Source organism: Anopheles bellator, chromosome 1 (assembly GCF_943735745.2).
Source record: "Anopheles bellator chromosome 1, idAnoBellAS_SP24_06.2, whole genome shotgun sequence".
Lineage (NCBI taxonomy): Eukaryota > Metazoa > Arthropoda > Insecta > Diptera > Culicidae > Anopheles > Anopheles bellator.
Window position 1 is genome coordinate 50,318,241 of NC_071285.1, and position 16,665 is coordinate 50,334,905.

The 16,665-nt window shown below is 52.6% G+C and overlaps 1 protein-coding gene across 3 annotated transcripts in view; it reads right to left on the reverse strand.

Moving 5' to 3' along the window:
* LOC131205586 (uncharacterized) overlaps nucleotides 1-16,665 on the reverse strand; it is an 86,788-nt gene that overhangs the window by 56,028 nt on the left and 14,095 nt on the right. For all 3 annotated transcript variants that reach the window (XM_058197740.1, XM_058197739.1, XM_058197741.1), the window contains one exon: nucleotides 10,331-10,434. In XM_058197740.1, coding sequence (XP_058053723.1) covers nucleotides 10,331-10,434 — 104 coding nt within the window. The remainder of the gene's footprint in view (nucleotides 1-10,330; nucleotides 10,435-16,665) is intronic.

Consider the following 16,665-nt stretch of genomic DNA (forward strand, 5'->3'; position numbering starts at 1 on the left):
GCAGGACCGGAAAATGATTGAACGCCCGGGGGAGTGTTGAAAATTGAAAGAAAAACGTTAGACAGAAAGGAGTGGAGTGGCCGGGCCGCTGGCGGCAGGAAAATTATGTCGGAAAAGTGAGTGACGCTTGACAATGATTGGCCACCGTCGGTGAGTGTTTAAAGTCATGGGCACCAAATTATTGTGCGCACAGTGTCTGGGACCTCATCGACCCGGGACCGCATAGTTTCCGGACATCCCCCTCCGGCCCCGTGTAGAGGTCCCACGAGAGGCAGTCCGAAAGGACGATGGAAACATGCTGTGCGTGTCGCTTGGATTTCTGTCACATTCCACGGGCCGAGTCGGCTGGGTTGGAATCGGAATTTCGATCAGTCTACGGTGTTTATGTGTGTGGGGAATGTGTTTCGAATTTTCCCCTGGCCCACCTCAGATCGGTGATGAGTGTGAGCGTTCGGCGACCTGGAGAAGCCGCTTCGTGCACCGTGTCATGTCGATGGAACGGAAAGTGTAATGATCCAGAAGGAATGTCCACGTCACTGTTTGTCGTGAGAGTGAGTGAGAGAGATGGAGCAGAGGAGCAAACGAGAGAAACGGTGGCCACCGCGGGGCTCATCATCACGCGTTTCGTCGTCCGTAAAATGGCCCCGCCAGGTGTCCGGTGCTAATCGCCTGCACATGGTCACACGGATTATTGGGTCCCCGGTTTTTTCCGATGAGCCGGTCTGTAGTGGACATTTCGTGTGACGTCGTTCGGATGCTGGTGCTCTCACCGTGCACTACTCACCAACGGTGGTCGGTTCATCATCGGCGCGAACACTTTCCGGCGTTGCTGAGGGTGATAATTTCGGCCGGTGCAGGTCCTTCTCCGCCACAGGCGAGTAGGTGGATCGGTCAGTGGCCACCAGTGGCGCCGCCAATTCGGTGTTCAAAAATTCAAATCGCTCGAATTCCATGGTACGCTCGTCGAAGGGGCCAAAAATATACTCGCCATCGGTGAAACTAAGCACCCGCGGAACGGCGGACGGGAGTGTTTCGCGCTGGGGACCAGAACAAGCCACCGGTCTATTTTCGGAGCCGTCGGGGCGCAGATCCTGGGCCTGGTGCGCGGCCAGTGAATGTTTGTGTTGCTGTGCGTCACCCGAATTGCTGGACGAAATTTCATCAACCGTTCGGGGATTGGTTTTAAAATAATCAACATTAACGTCGGGATGGGTCGGAATGTTTGCCCGAAGGACATCGGTCCTGGCGCGGAAACTGCCGGCGTTCCCAGGAGACAAGCGCCCACCGCCATCGTCGTCGAGGTGGGACCGTCCGACACGAAGACCGTCCTCCGGGACATCGCCAGCATCGTGCTTGGCCTCGGTCACGATGGTGATGACATGATTATCGTCAGCAGCCTGGCTGAACTGCAAGCTGCACTCGTCGAAGTGATGAATTCCTAACGATGCACCTTGTGGCACGGGGAATCCGTTGCCGGTGGGCCAGCGGGCCGCTGTTGTAAACGCACTCGACGCCACGCTCGGTGCGACTTGCTCTGCAAATGGTGAAATTATTTTAATTCACATCCCAACTGAGCGGGTCCGGTCGGGGCGGGCAGGTGACGACGTGACAACGGTGAGGCAGAATCATTAAGGCTCCATGTCACGGACAGAGCTCGGCCGAGTGATTAGAGTCTCTGAGCCTCCCTTTAAGCTGTAGCCTAAAGTTCCCGTGCGATGGAGCAACTATCGCAGCGCAATCGCCGTCAGGAAGAATCAATCCCTATTTCATTGGGTTGTCCCAATTTCGCTCTACAAATAAGGTTCGAGATTGGTCGGATCGGGGCCGTTCGGAGCGTATGCTCTGTTGGCTTGGTTTGCAGATGTAAAATATTTCCAAAAAAACAGGAGACTACTCGTCAACAGTATGTCACAGTATGTTTACCTAATGAAGCTGAAACCTTTTCAAGCCCGTGGCAGCCCGTTGCAACCGACCGGATTGCACCCGCGAGGACAGTGTTTGAAAGTAAATAAAATAATTTAATTATTTCAAACGCTTCGCAGTGCGGCCAGACCACAATACAACACACGGCTGCCTGACACGGGCAGCCATTCGTTCGTTCATTAACGGCGCAATCCACTTCATTAAACTCTCCACTCGACGGGACTCTTCCGTCGCGGTTCGCGCCTGCGGCCGGAACGCACGTGGAAGTTAAATTGGAAAAATCGACGCAGGATGTGTAGGCCGTAGGATTTGTAAAAAAACCAGTCCACCTCCAATTTATTACTGCCCCGTGTGGCCGTTTCAATTGAATCTATTCGGCGCCCCCCCGGGGGAGAGCGCTGGTTTTGATTGACACCCTGTTGGCGGACACTCCAGAAACGCGGCCACAGGACGCGCAAGTGGATCGAAACACAATTTCGTCATTATCGACCGATTCTTCAATTCGCCACCGGAGTTCATTATGTTGTTGATTTAAACCATCAAACCGCTCCGGTGACTCCACCTCCGGCTCCGGCCCGCCGGAACCTAACGAACCGAACCGACTTTTCAACGAGACGGTGTCCTGACGAGCCGGGAACTTAATTAAGCCTAGCCAAAGGAGGGCGCCTCATTACTCAACCTGTCCGACCATCTTCGCGGCCGGTGAAGCTTTCTTTGCCGTTGTTGCTGTTCCCCCGGACGGACCCGATCACTAATCGGGCCCCGGGCGTTATTTGGCGCTTCGTGCGACAATCGAGTGGCGATAAAAGGGAAAACAAGGACACGGAGGCCGAACGGGGTTGAGTTATGGCCTTGGCCATCGTGCACCCTGTTGAAGGATGTTGTTGATTTCGGCTGGACGAGAGATTGGCCGATGCAGGGGGTCCTCAGTGTGCCGCCACCTGTTACCACCCACCCGAGACACCCACCGGAGACAGAAAGAGATAGAGAGAGAGAGAGAGAGCAGAAAGATAATTACCACTTGTAGCGTAATCCTTTCCGGTGAGCGCAACCCGTCCGCACTCGCCATCGCCGGTCCCCCCGTTCCTCCGCCAGTCCACCACATCCGGCCCGCAGTCACAGGGGAACGGTGGTGGTGGGGGAAATTCGAAAATCTCATTAATTTTTACGCTCGACCCGGAACTTCCGGAGCGTGTTCGTGGCGGTCGCCAGCCGCCGCGCGCTTCCACCGAAAATTCCCCCGAGGGCGAGGTCGGTGGGGACGGGAGCGGGGGCGATGGTGTCACATAACGCCACCGAGCCAGTGCATCCAGTGCCGCTGGTGGTGGTGGTGGCGACGAGGGCGTCGGGCCCGATGCGCCCGTCCGATAATGACTGCGAACGCTTTTATTATCATAATTACAGTCGGACCGATTCGTCGGGCCGACTCCTGGCGGGGTTTCAGGGGCCGGCCGCGAGGAGTAGCAATTGGGTAGTGGCGCAACATGTGGCCCGGTACCACCGCCACCCCTCGGATTGCTGGCTCCTGTGGTGAAGAAGTCCGTCGCCAGCGGATCGACCGGAGATCGGTCGGGCGTGGGGTCGGCGGTGTGATTGGCGTGGACGGGAGTCTCGGTCACGGACACCCGTTGACAGCTGGCTGACCGAGCCGCCGGTGACGCCACCGGGGCAGCCGTCACGGCCAACGGTGGCGGTCGTTGCTGGTGATGTATTTGATTTGAATTTAAATTAATCCAATTACGATTTGGCTGATTTGATGCATTTAACACCGACGAAGGCTGTGACGGGGTGTGCGGGGTACACGGCCGGCCCGGGTCACCGTACGGATCTGGCGGCCCATCCGTCAACGCCGTCAGGCCGCTGTCTGTAATTAGTTTTTCATTGTAATTACAAATGGCGCCCACTGTGCCTGGGTATTCCGTGGCTGGCCGATTTTCGCGACCGACGTCGTCCTGTTTGGCCTGGTCCAGCCCGGGCTGGGTGGGAAAGCACCACCCATCGGTGGGTCGGTCGGTGAGCGGGAACCTTGCTGCTGGTGGTCCCGACTGTTTGTCGAAGTAATTAGTGGTCAGTTGACCGGTGGCCCCGGTGGTCAGTGACGAGTCACTCCGCACGTCGATATTGAAATTCAGAACCATATTTGAATTTATATTGAATCCGTCGTCGTCGTGGTCATTGTCCAAGGGCTGCTGGGAGTCTTCACCGGTCATCGGTCGGAACATCCGGTCCTCGCAGTCGCTGACGTCGGCCACCGTCGGGTAGCGCTGGAGTGTGACCGAGACACCGACGACGGAACCGCCGCCCGCCGTTCGAGAGGCCGTACGTCCGGGCGGTTTCAGCTTAAGTGGCGGCTTACCATCGAGACCGTCTTGTCGGAGGCCACCAGATGGCGCTGATTCGGGACGCTCACGCAACAACGGAGACACCCGGCCCTGGACAGATTTACTTCGCTCCGGCAGCGGTACCTCCGCCGGTGTCGCACTTCTTCGCTCCAGGACGAACAGCGCGGTTCGGGGTGATAACCCGCGAGACTCCAGCTCCGACACCATCACGGGGCTTCGCCGCAGCAGACCTACGATCGCGTCCAGCTCGTGGCCAATCAGCTGATCCACCGGCAGGTAGTACCGTCGAGGTGGCGGAACCGGGGGCTCCGGCGGGTGCTTCGCAGGGACAGGCTTCCGGTCGGCAGCCGGTGGTCGGTGGCCCCAGTCCGTCAGCAGGACATTTTCCTTATCGAACAGCGTCCGAAGGGGGTCGATTTTGTGCTGCCGCCGAACACGCTGGTCGAAGTAGACACTGTCCTGGCTCCCGTACCGACGGCTTCCGATGGCAAACTCGTCGGCTTCGGATGCAAGCGGCCTTCCCGGGGGCGAATGGTTAACCGTTGTCTCGGTGGCTTTCGGTGGCCAAAAGTTGTCACATGACCGGTGCCGGCGTTGCAGGGGCCGACGGTTGATCTTCAGGACCGTTTCCCGGTCGATGCAGGCCTTCGGTGGAGACGCACGCCGTTGACGGGTGCGGCCCTGCCGTTCCAAACCGGCTGCGCATGCCGGGAGAAAGTAAACGGGAAACATCCTTATTACTGGAGCGGCTCTTAGCTTTCTCGGGTCCGCAGGGCAAAAACGTACCGAATGAAGGGGGCCACACGACACACACGTTTACACACGTTTATTTACACTCACTTCTTTTATCGTCACAAAACACACCCAAACGCACACTTGAACTAGGAGCTAGTGTTACAGCGGCACTACGGTGGTGAGATTACGACAGATCATAGAGGTTTTAATCATAGAGTTAAGACTCGAACGGATCAAAAATGGCTGCCTCTTGGGCAATTGATCGGTTCAAGTTGTCTAAGATGGTCAATGTAAAACGCTTATGTAGGATGTAATCAAATATCACGTAATTAGGATGTTATAACATGTAATTGCCATTTACAATCGAGCGACGTTGCGAGAGGTACATGTTAATTACAAAAAGAAATGTAATAAACATCTACTTTTCGCAACCTTACTTTATGAACTTTTTATATTTCCATTTCACATTTCAAAAAAACATTGGGCATTGTCAAATTATCCGCGTCTGTTGAATCAAATGTAATGTAATGTAATTACATTTTTAAATGTAATTTTCTTTGTGATTTGTAAAGTTTTGAAGAAAATCCATAAAATGTGCTTTCCGTAATTATTATCGGTAACCTTTCTTATACGTAGTTTTGGTTGAAAGTAACATGGTCAAAGTCTAAGTGGTTTCTTCAAACGCTTTTCGAAACTTATTAAACTGAAAATAATATCTCTCAGAGTAAATTGTTTAGATACGTTGTAGCTTAATAAAGTATTGTACTGTTAGCCTTTAACATATAGTGCAGTAATGAATACGGCCCGGTCCGTTCTTCTAAGATTTAAAAAAAATGTGTAGTTGAGTAATAAAAGCTAAGTCCTTGTCGATCCCAATAAAATCACACCAGCGTTGGCCAAAGAATGGCAATTAACGCTATCCAGCGGTAAGGAGAGCCATTGAATGAACCTATAACATATAAAGGGTCCTTCTATGTTGGTTGTTGCCCGTTAAATTTGAACGAGTATGGCAGCAAATCGTGATGGACACATTCTTTAGAATTTTTTTTCGCCCCGCTTCTATCCATCGCAAAAATGATCCTGATCGGAACATCAAAGAGGAACCACGAGCGGTGTTGGTGCCTCTACCGTGAACTGGCGGTTCGATGCGCGCTTCTTCGATTGCTTCGACAATCTCCTAAAGAGACGCAAATTTGCGATGGCAAGGGTTTAGAGTCGCGAATTCACCAAGGTTCTGTGGCTCTGATGTCGTGTTTCAGAGCCCAACAAACCAATTGGAAACTCGCAAATCGTGCTCGAAAGCATGCGAAGGAGGAATTCCTCGATACGGCCCCTGCCCTAGTGTTGCCGAGAAACCGCGCATTCCGCCCGTGAATGTCGTCGTCGTCGAAGCGGCTCGAGTAACGTCGCACTCGTTAGTTAAATGTGATCCCGACGCATGATTGTAAGTGACGGCATTGTTTCCAAAAAGCTATAGTGGGTTTTTTCAAAAGGATCAAATCTAGGCGCTTGGGAACTTTGCCACTGGAGAGTGCTTTCGAAAGCGTTTGCCTTCGTCTCATTTGCACATCACGCATCAAGTAGCGTTGGCAGCTGGCAGCGTCGATGATGGGGTCCCATGCTGTGTGGCACATCCTGCCGGGTTCGATGGGTCCTCCTCACGTAGTGTTTCCTTTGCGCTCGTGCCGTAGAGCACCCTCGATCAGCCACGCATCAACACCCTCGACCACAGCCCAACGCGTCCCGGCGGAAAAGCTTACATTTTTTCGTAATTAATTCGAGCTCCCGGAGATCCTTGGTCCCCCGAGTGTGCGCACGTGTGTCCATTAAGTGGTGTGAAATGATGATTGATACGAATGCATCTCGTAGCGATGAAACACGGAACACGACACGGAGTGTGGAAAGCGTGAAATTGAATCCGGCAAAACCGGCAAGTGCATGAACATAAAAAAAAACACGAGAATCGGGTCACAAAGCGCTGGGAATCGATAATTTTGCCATGGGTGTCCCATCGATTCCCCGTTGCGCCTGGAGCGTGTTGCGTGGTTGGTTGGTTTGTTCGCATTTTCTGTTGAGTTTTTCTGGGTTTTCCATCGGCTTAAACGCCATTGCCCGAGAAGCCCCGGAAAAAAATCATCAACAGATCGGCCAAGATTCAAGAGGGCAGAAAAATACACACGTAGCAGCTCGAACTCATTTCGATTATTGGAACCGAGCCACACACACACGCGCACAGATGGATGGGACGTGTCGCAGGCAGCAATTATTTGATTGCCGAAGCATCCGCTGGAAAGGCTGCCGGGGCCATAAAACAAACGAACCGGAAGAGGAAAAATCGGGAAAATGTATTAAAAGTGCGGATCGATTTTCGCGCCGCCATAGGGCCAAGCCAACCGGTTCGTGAACCTGACCGATTTAAATTCCTGGCGAATTGTTGATGGTTTTTGAGCCCTTCCCGTGGTTTCGGGTGTAACTTTGTTTACTTTTCAGCCCTTTCTTTGCATTTGGAAATGGTAACACTGAGTGGCTACCATTTTTAAGCACCGATAGTGATTCAAAGAACTCGACAGTCTGCGGTAACCGAATCGCGAATGAGAACGAACTTTTGATTACTGCTAACCGTTTTGCTACGCGAAAAACTGGAGGAAAGTTGTCAATGTGCTTCCTTGTGTCATAAATACAGAAACAAAGGAAGATAACACTTGTGTGGTGAAAGTAACCTATCTGCCTATCACCACCGCGCTGTGCTTGTGGTGAATAGACAAGGATAATCACCACTAATTGATCGTTGGAAACGATGCTGACTTTCATTTAGCTATTTTTACGCCGCTTTGCGGAGCTCGATTGATTTTGCATACGAAGAGTCCCATTAATATGCCATATTACAAGCGTTCTCTTTTTTTCTTTTGGAGGTCAAAATAAAAAGGCTGCCAATAAAATTCATGCACAGCTTTGCGGACACCATTATGCAAATGCGACAAGCGAACGCTACTTTGGATAACATTTTATTACGGTACGATTGAATTTCGATCGTTCTCACGTTAACTCCGCGATCCGGCGGGAAAATGGATTTTCCATACTAATTATTTTTGCACACACTTTCGCCTTGGTTCGCCCGACGCGCAGCGAACGGCATGGGCGGACAAACCCGGCTCCGGATGTTGGCGCTACGGAACACCGGGCCAGAAATGAGGTTAATGCCTTTTCTTCTTCTGTTGCTGCTGTCGGCGGCTGCTGGCAACCGGAAGGCAATTAAAATAAAATGTACTAATCAACGGAAATGTTGGATATCCTGCCGCATAAATAATAGAAATGGGGCACCAGTGAGGCTGTGGATCGGTTGGTTGGTTTTTTGTTCAGCGCCAGGATTCCGCAGTCGCAGTGCCGGATATGAAACGGAACGGAGCGAAGTTTCTCGGATATTCATGCTAATCGATACGAGTACGCTTTCTTTCTTCTGAGCCGTTATAAAAGTTTAGTACCCGGAACGGTGTGTTTGCAATTGAAAGCTCCATATGGGAACTCAAACGATGTTGCTTAGGATCGTCTGCAACCGCTTTTCTGCTAACAAGAAACTCCACGCTTCAAAATAATATAAATGATGCCCACATATCCCTCTTTCTTGAACCCTCGGAGAGTGCCGTTTCAGGCTGCTTTAAGGTTGAGGACCTGTCCATGTTCATTTCCGTGGCACTTTTCGCCCCCCAAAAGGCGGCCATCAATCATCGAGTCCGCTCCTTGCGCTTAGTGGAAATGACACGACATCGGCGATGAACAGGCTTTCAAAAGAAAATATTCATCCACCACCTTGCTCTTGGACCGAGACCGTCTCAGGGATCGCACATCACGGAACGGATCGTGGGACCGTTCCGGGTTCCCGCTAAACCGCCGGAACTTTAATCAATATCACAAACAATCGAGTAACTGTCAATAGCCGACGGATCCCTCGTCAAACAACAAGTCTATCGGCTGGGGGCCGCTCGGACCCGGGGTGGCACTCTTATGAAGAACGAACTGTCCCCAGAGGGAACCACCGGCGTAAACTAGCATTCACGGCGCTTGGCAAAAACCCTTGTCAAGAAAGTTTGCTGCGGTGCGATTGTCGGTGCTCGATGGAACGTAAGTTTCGGGTGAGCTGGGTAGTTGAACGACTTACGCGGGATGCTTCATTCGGTTGTTTATCACTTGTTGGGGTTTTTTTTGTTGTCCTCCGACTGACGGACGGAGTCATTAAACGGCCGAAAACGCAAATGCACCGTTTCTGTTAAACCAACAACGGACCGAGCTTGGCGGGGATTAGAGCGTCAGCCAGGGCAGCAATTACAGTCGTTAACTCGGGTTCGAACTTCGGTTCGATCCCAGAACCCAGAAGCGGATTAAGCGGCTCAAAGTGTAGGAAATCGATGGCTCAGAGGCTCCGAGATGGCGAAAATCAATTGGCCACAGCTACGCCCGGTTCCATTAGCTCCGGCAGCTGATGGCAGCTGATTAGCCGGACCTGCGTCCCACTTGCGAAAGGATTGATGATCGCACACACGCAAAGCCCACCCTGATTAGATGCCTTCCGGGTCCGGGTGGGCGATCACAGGCTCCCTTTCGGACCCTACGCATCCTTCGGCCGATGATGATGGAGGCAGCGGCGGCTTCCAAGAACGGCCGACGGACGAACGGCGAGCGCTGGCAGCGAGTGATACTCGACTCGGTAGCCATCCAATTACCGTCAATTAAACGGCGAGATAAGATAACGAGAGGCTCACAACTCCCCCATGGCACCAGGGGAAAGTCGTCGGCGATGGTGTCGGCGATCGGATCGGCGCAATTCCGGGCGTTCGATTATTTAAAACGTCCGCCCGTCCGTTCGAAGAAGACCGACGCCAATCGAGGTGAACTTCCAATAGAGTTATGCTAATTGATGTCCGCCGCCAGCTGGCAGCTGCAGGCGCTGCCCAGGGCTACTATCGCAGCGAACCGATCGAAGTGGCGCCCAAGTAGCCTTATCACTCGGCCGGGCACTTGTCGGTGGGTCCTCTTGGGTCCCGAGGCTGGGTCGATGATTAAAATGTGTGCGCCGGGTGGCGGCGGTGAAGTGATAGGGCAGATAGAACGCAAACACACATACAGGCACTACACTGACACATACGGCCATGTACACAGAATTAATTGCACCGAGGGTGGGGCGGGCGGACTGACAGCCGCAGACTGCACCGACGCCGGGACGAGCGCCGGGAACATGCCGGAGGACTAATGAGTTTCATTTACGACTGACATGATTAGATACTTGTTGCGACCGTGTTGCGACAGTCGCAGGACCTCTCGGTGCTGGTACTTACCGGTTCCGCGGGACTTTTGGCGCTCCTCGTCCTCCAGGGCAGCGAGGACGGCCGATTTGGCCAGGCTCGGCGGTTTGGTTGTCGATGGGTCATCGAAATCGATTCTGGGAACACAAACAGAGAGAAAGAGAGGTAGCAAAAGAACAGGAGCCACTTAGTCAATTTGACCTTTTTGTTGGGGGAGGGCCCCTCTTCTCGGCACGTTAATGTCTAAAGTGGGTGACTGAATTATAGATACCGGCAGGTCGAACGCTGGTGTCGATCATATTTCAATTTAAATAACTTTACGGTGCCGGCCGGCAGCAGCCGCTCGTGTACCCTGTTTGTGAAGTGTCAAGTGCTACTTGGCACTGCGCGCGTGCTGAACCGAAAAAAAACCCCGATGGGTTGGCAATCGGATAGAACCGTTTCATGTCGACAGAGGAGTTATGTTGTTTAAAATGGAGCATCGAGAAGGATTTGCTGTTGGCGGACGATGACACCGGCACCGTTGGTCCGGTTGAGCCGGAGTTCTAATTTAAATGGATACATGTCATCCCGAACTCACCACGAACACCGAGCCTCGAACCGGAGAGGTCAAGCACCGGGAAGTTCGTTGTCCACAAATCCTTGCGTCCTCTTTTTTGCCCGAAGCGCCTGGGCCCGGAGCGCCAGCGCGGGAACATTTTCTCGAGAGTCCAAATAAATCAAATTCCACAATGTTTCACCACGGAGCCCCCACGGTTTGGACCCGTGAACCAGAACTAGAAACATTCTTCTGCCACCCCCCCTTGTGCTCTGATGGGATGCAAATCCGAGCCAATCCGAATCGGATTGTCCGTTCGTGCAGAGTGCGCCCGGCGCAGGGCTAGGCCGGAAAATTGTGTTCCAATCTTCTGCTACGATCGCTCACAGCCGGCGTGAGCCGGACTCGAGTGAACTCTGGTGTTGTTGCTGCGGTAGGATTCTAATTCGGAACCGGGCACCGGACACCGGTCCTGCCGAGTACGCTGTAGGCGCTGATCTGTGGATTACAACCGTGTACGTTGCGGACTTGGTTCGTGATGGCCGAGCTTTCGCACGGAGGACACTAACAAGGATTTTGTTGTACGTAATGTGAATTTTGTAGAATTATGGGGAGCCCACAACACTCCCGTGATCCCGTTTGTCTAATTACTGCTCCCAAGAAAAGAGCTCAAAACTTCTCGAATCGCAGGCCGAGAACTGGTCCGAGGTGTCGACTGGTTTCACTCACGCCACTTCATTTGTCGATAGGTCGACCGGGCTCAGCTAAATTAATACAGTTAGCACCCAAAACGTGCGTTTCTTTCCTTCGTGAACCGAACCACCCAGTTAACCTGTTGGTTTCCGGTGGTGGTGGTGGGCTGGGAACGAAAGCCGGATGTCGGTCGGTTCGTCGGTCGGTTGGGCGAAAGTTTCCTATTCATACGAAAACTCCCGACCCTCTCGATCGGGTCCGGAGCGCCTACGAGATGCCGGGAAGGATGATGGCGAAAATATTTGCTTATCTAATTTGCAGGCCGAAAGTTTGCTCGTTTTCCAGTCGCTCGGAAAACTCGGGCATATGTGAGCGGTGATTGCGTCTCCACCGCCACCAACGACCAGCCAGCCAGCCTTGCCGCCCCCGGTGGTGAGCCATCTTGGCCGCTTCTTATCACCCGGCATCCCGGAAGGCACCGATGGGGGGTGGGCCTCCTTGTGGCGACCGAAATCCGGACGGTGGTGCGATGATTGAAAGATCTGGTTGTTTGGTAAGTTTTCCCCGAGACCAACCCCCGACCAATCGGTTCGTGACGGGTCTCTGGCTCTGATTCCCATTGCTTTCGCTGGAGTGTGCGGTGTGCGCGAGGGTGGCCATTTTTTGTGGGTCTCCCTGCCCTGTGGAAAACTCTGCCGAAAAGTTAGAGGTCCTGAAAGTGGGCCGAGAGTGCAGTCGTACCTTTTCCTTTCATCCGTGTATTACAGCATATGCAAATAACCCTTATGAGGCCCGGTGCCGTAAAGTGATATATTTCCTTCGTGCCGTGTCGTGTGCCGTGCCGTGTGTGCTCACGCTGGAGGATCTTTCTCGCTGTCCATGGAAATCGATACCTTCGAAGCACCGGGCGGGCGAGCCGGAACCAGGGCCGGGATGGGTGGCTATTTGTTTGCTTTAGGGCCACGCCCGGCGCACCCGAGCCGAGGTCCTAGCGAATCGTTGAGAAGAATAATTCAAAAAGTTTTCCCCTACCCGGACGAAGTTTTCCCGGGCCCCCGGGGCAGCATGGTGGGGCAGCGGAGGGGCCGTGCGCACCGCGGGAAAGTTTTCGTGAGCGGGACGACTTTTGGCACGTCGTGCCTCTGCTTTGCAGTCTATAAATCATTGATACGATAAATCTTTATCAGACACTTGTCGGATTAGTTTACAAACATGACAATTTTCGTCGGCCCCGTGTGGGGCTTCCGAATTATTGTCCTCGAAAGAGAGCCCGCTCGGAAAGGATTGCACAGGGGCTGGAACACACCTCGGAAAACGCGCGTTAATGGTTCGATTTCATCATCGAATTATGAGCAATCGAATTAATTTCTCGATTATGTGACGCGAACAAGCGTTTGAATTGTTCCCGGGGAACTTTAAACACACTTCCATCAACCAAATCAACCATTTCGGAAAGGTAAACGGAAGTTGGCAGCCAGCACCGGAGTCTATTCGGGCCCGCTTGAGATCACTTATTGCTTCGCCCGCATTTTGAGCGCTACGGCGCCGAGTGATTTCATCGCCCTCGCTTGGTCTCGGAACTCCTGCAGGACTCCGGCACGTCGACACGGAGCGTAAGCGAAGATACCAGAAACGATTACGGATTACATGCAACGGTTGAATGAAGATATAAATCCATCAAGATAAACATTTAGATATTCCACTCGATCGCTCGTCTGCCGGGCTGGCTGTCGAGACTCGTGATGCGTCGTTCAACAGCAGGGTCGTGCCGGAACCGGAACCCGGGCGATCCGAGGATTTCCGGGGCCGGCTCCGGGGCCAGCCAGCACCCGGCCAGCACCAGGTTGGGTAGAACGGCACAACAATTTAATCACTCCGACCAAAACTATGCTCCGGGCCCCGGGATGAACTGACCGTGGACGTGGCCCCCGGGTTGAATGGTGTGTCTATGGGCAATAAATCATACCGGGATTTACTTCCGAACCGGTCTCGCACATGCACAGAAATTTGTCCACCCGAATGCTAGGTGGATTGCTGGGTGGCGCTGGCGTGCGGACCAGCATGGCACCGGCAGTCCTGCACTACGGGACGGCATTACTATCTCACATCTTCCCAATTACCCCGGCGCTCGGGGTCCAGATGCCCAAAACTGGCCGGGACGTCCATGGAGTGACCATTCTTTTGCCAGCAGTAAGTCAGCCGGTCCGTTACCTGCTGGTCCAGTACCCGAGGTGCCCTGGCGAGCGAGGTGCCCTCGGGAGAGTGCAGTTCTGTGTTCAACTGCCAGCCACTTGCCACTGACGCAAGTATTAAATACTTGCCGTGCCCTACAACCCACACATACATACGTACGGAAGGAACAGGGCTTGACTTTTCGATGCTGAGAGCACTTAAAATTGTGTAGACCGAGATGAGCCATGTACCGGCTTTCGGGTGTCTTCGGTGTTCCCTTTTATGGGCCCACTAAGGACGCACTAAGGCATCGCATGACACGTCACGACCGAATCGTAACGATAACAGCTCGACTTATCTATTTATCATCGTAATGTCGTTTGGAAGTTCCTGTAGCAAGCTTTGCTTAATGTGTTTGTTCCTGACGGACGGGCTGGACCATATTTATAAATCCGGCGAACCACTCGACTGTATGTACTGTTTCAATGGGCAAGAGGCATTAAGTAGAAACTGTAAACATACATTTTAGAGCAGGATTCCATATTGCTGAGTGCGAAACAAATTCACTCTAATGAAAAGAGGTTTACCTCTAAGAGTTTCACCGCATTTGGTACACTTAAAATGATTGTAATATATTTAATTCTCCAGACTCCTAGAATTCTGAAAAAAACTGTACTCACAAATACTTCTTACAATACGTTGGTAATTACACAAACACACACAGACGTTCGCAAAGCTGTTCGGAGGATCTGGTCTGACCAACCAAGCATCGTGGCCTCCGAAGTCCCGGTGGGCAATCACAGTTAATAACGTTGAAGAACTTATGGAAACAGTTGTTGGAGCGACCGAACGGAATGCTGACAATGGTGACTTCCAGGAGGGCAGTGCTCCCTCCCGGACACCCTTCACATTCGGTTACCCCCAAAAGTGCCCCAACTCAAGACCTGCTGTCACCATCTCACCCGTCACGCCGGCCTGTTTTGTTGGCCACGACGTACGACGAGGAGTTTCCTGGAATGTCCAGGGTCCAAGCGCCGGCAGACTGTAGGATCACCGGTCGCCGGACCGGTGCTTGCTTTAAAATCCCTGCCCTGGTGTTACATTTCAACAGAAAATCCATATCGTGTTTGTGGGGGGTTTATGATCCGTTCCGTCGGTCTCCCCGGTTGGAGTTGGACCAGATGGAGTGGCAGTTGGCCCGAGCCAGAATATCGCTCTCGCACAGGTCGAGAGTCAATCAATCTAAATATCAGCCTCATGGCCCCGAGTACACCGAGTATGTTTCCAGTTTTCCATTTCACTACTCCAAGAACTCGGCGAGGTTGACCGCAACCACGGCAGATGGCCCAGAACTTCACCCAGAGGCTGGTGAACTGGTTTTGTCGAGAGAACATGTGTACAGGCGTTCTCCGTCGCTACCTGACCTCCGCCAGTGGTGACCATAAATTCTGTTTTAATAGCTCGTAAAAGAACAATGCCGACGTTGGATGGTGAGGCAGCGGCAGCATTCGCAGAGTTCGTAATTTGTTTTTCGGCGATTAACTCCGGTTGATTTCCCGAAGGATATCTGCCCCGGTAAGCCCCCAGAAGGGCCAGGAAGCGTTTCTGGGAAGATTCCAGACTGCCGGCCGAGAACGACGTCTGGCTATCGCTCGAAGAACCGGTCAGCGTTGGTCAGCTTACCATCAATCCATTGCATCCTACGGTTGGCCGTTCGGAAAGGAAATCCGGTAAACACCCCGGGACGATGTGACACGACGATCGGCCGGCCCGTCAGCGATTCGTCTTCATAATCGTAATAAAGCAATTTTCCACACTATTTCTCGGTACATCCTTCAGCCGGCCTTGGCTTTGGTCCTGCCCGACTTTAGGAGCGCATTAATTTTACCTTCTTTTTCGTTGTACCACCTCACCGGACACGGCTAGTGCGGAATGGTACCGACAGATGCCCCAGGGACTGTGATTTTTCATGGCTCTGGCGGGGGCTCTTTAAAGCCTACCTGGACCGTGTTCCATCGGCCGGGAACAAATTGTGCTCATAAATTACAATTCATAATCCAATTTGCTTAAAACCTTCGTCCACCGAGCGAGCGGAGTGACATTCTGGCGGGTAAGGCTCCCCAGTCCGACGATGATGGGTCAGAAAATCGGGTCAGCAAACACCATGACGATGTTGCACGGTGAAACATAATAAACTGTTGTGCCCGATGAGTTCGGTCGTGGGCGGAAAGTCAGCGAAATGAAATGGACACAATATCGGGCGACCGAAGGAATGAAGGACCTCCCGTTTCGGGGCCGTGACCGTTTGACCAACATTCTCACGCGCCATCAAATGCATGTTTTCGAGCTAAGGGAGTGACCAGTGGGCGGATGGCGAAGGTTGCGGCATATGGTCAACGATGAAGATTAACTTTGGCCGTGTTGGGCAGCGCCAGCTCGCCCCACGCACTGCTAGGAAAGGAAATGTGCTGTGCAAAAGTGTCAGTCCACACCCTTGTTCACGCGTACACGATGATGAATGCTAATGAACGAATCTATTAATTATTTTGCTGCCTCCCAAAAGGGTCCGGAATGGCCTCGGCGGCGCTCTGATTTTTGATGGAGCACGTTGGGGATGACCTTGGATGTGGCTTGGATTTATTTACGTACGCAGACATCAAACATTTGAGGATGAGCCTCGGCTAGGCGAGTCTGCTCGTTTGGGAGGTATCAGAAGTTGCCTGTTGTGATGTGACACAAGTCCGAACCTTCGGTTCCGTCAAGAGAGTTTCGTGGAATGTTTGGACAGCGAAAACAACATTCTCAACAATTAACAGAGAAATTCGCAATGTTCATAGTGAATTGGGTGTCAATTTCATTGTGATTTTAATTGGACGACCCCCCATCAGTCGCGATTTGCTGTTGTTACGGCGACAGCTCAGTAAATTAAAATTGTGTCCATTGCAATTACGTCGACTCAGGACGA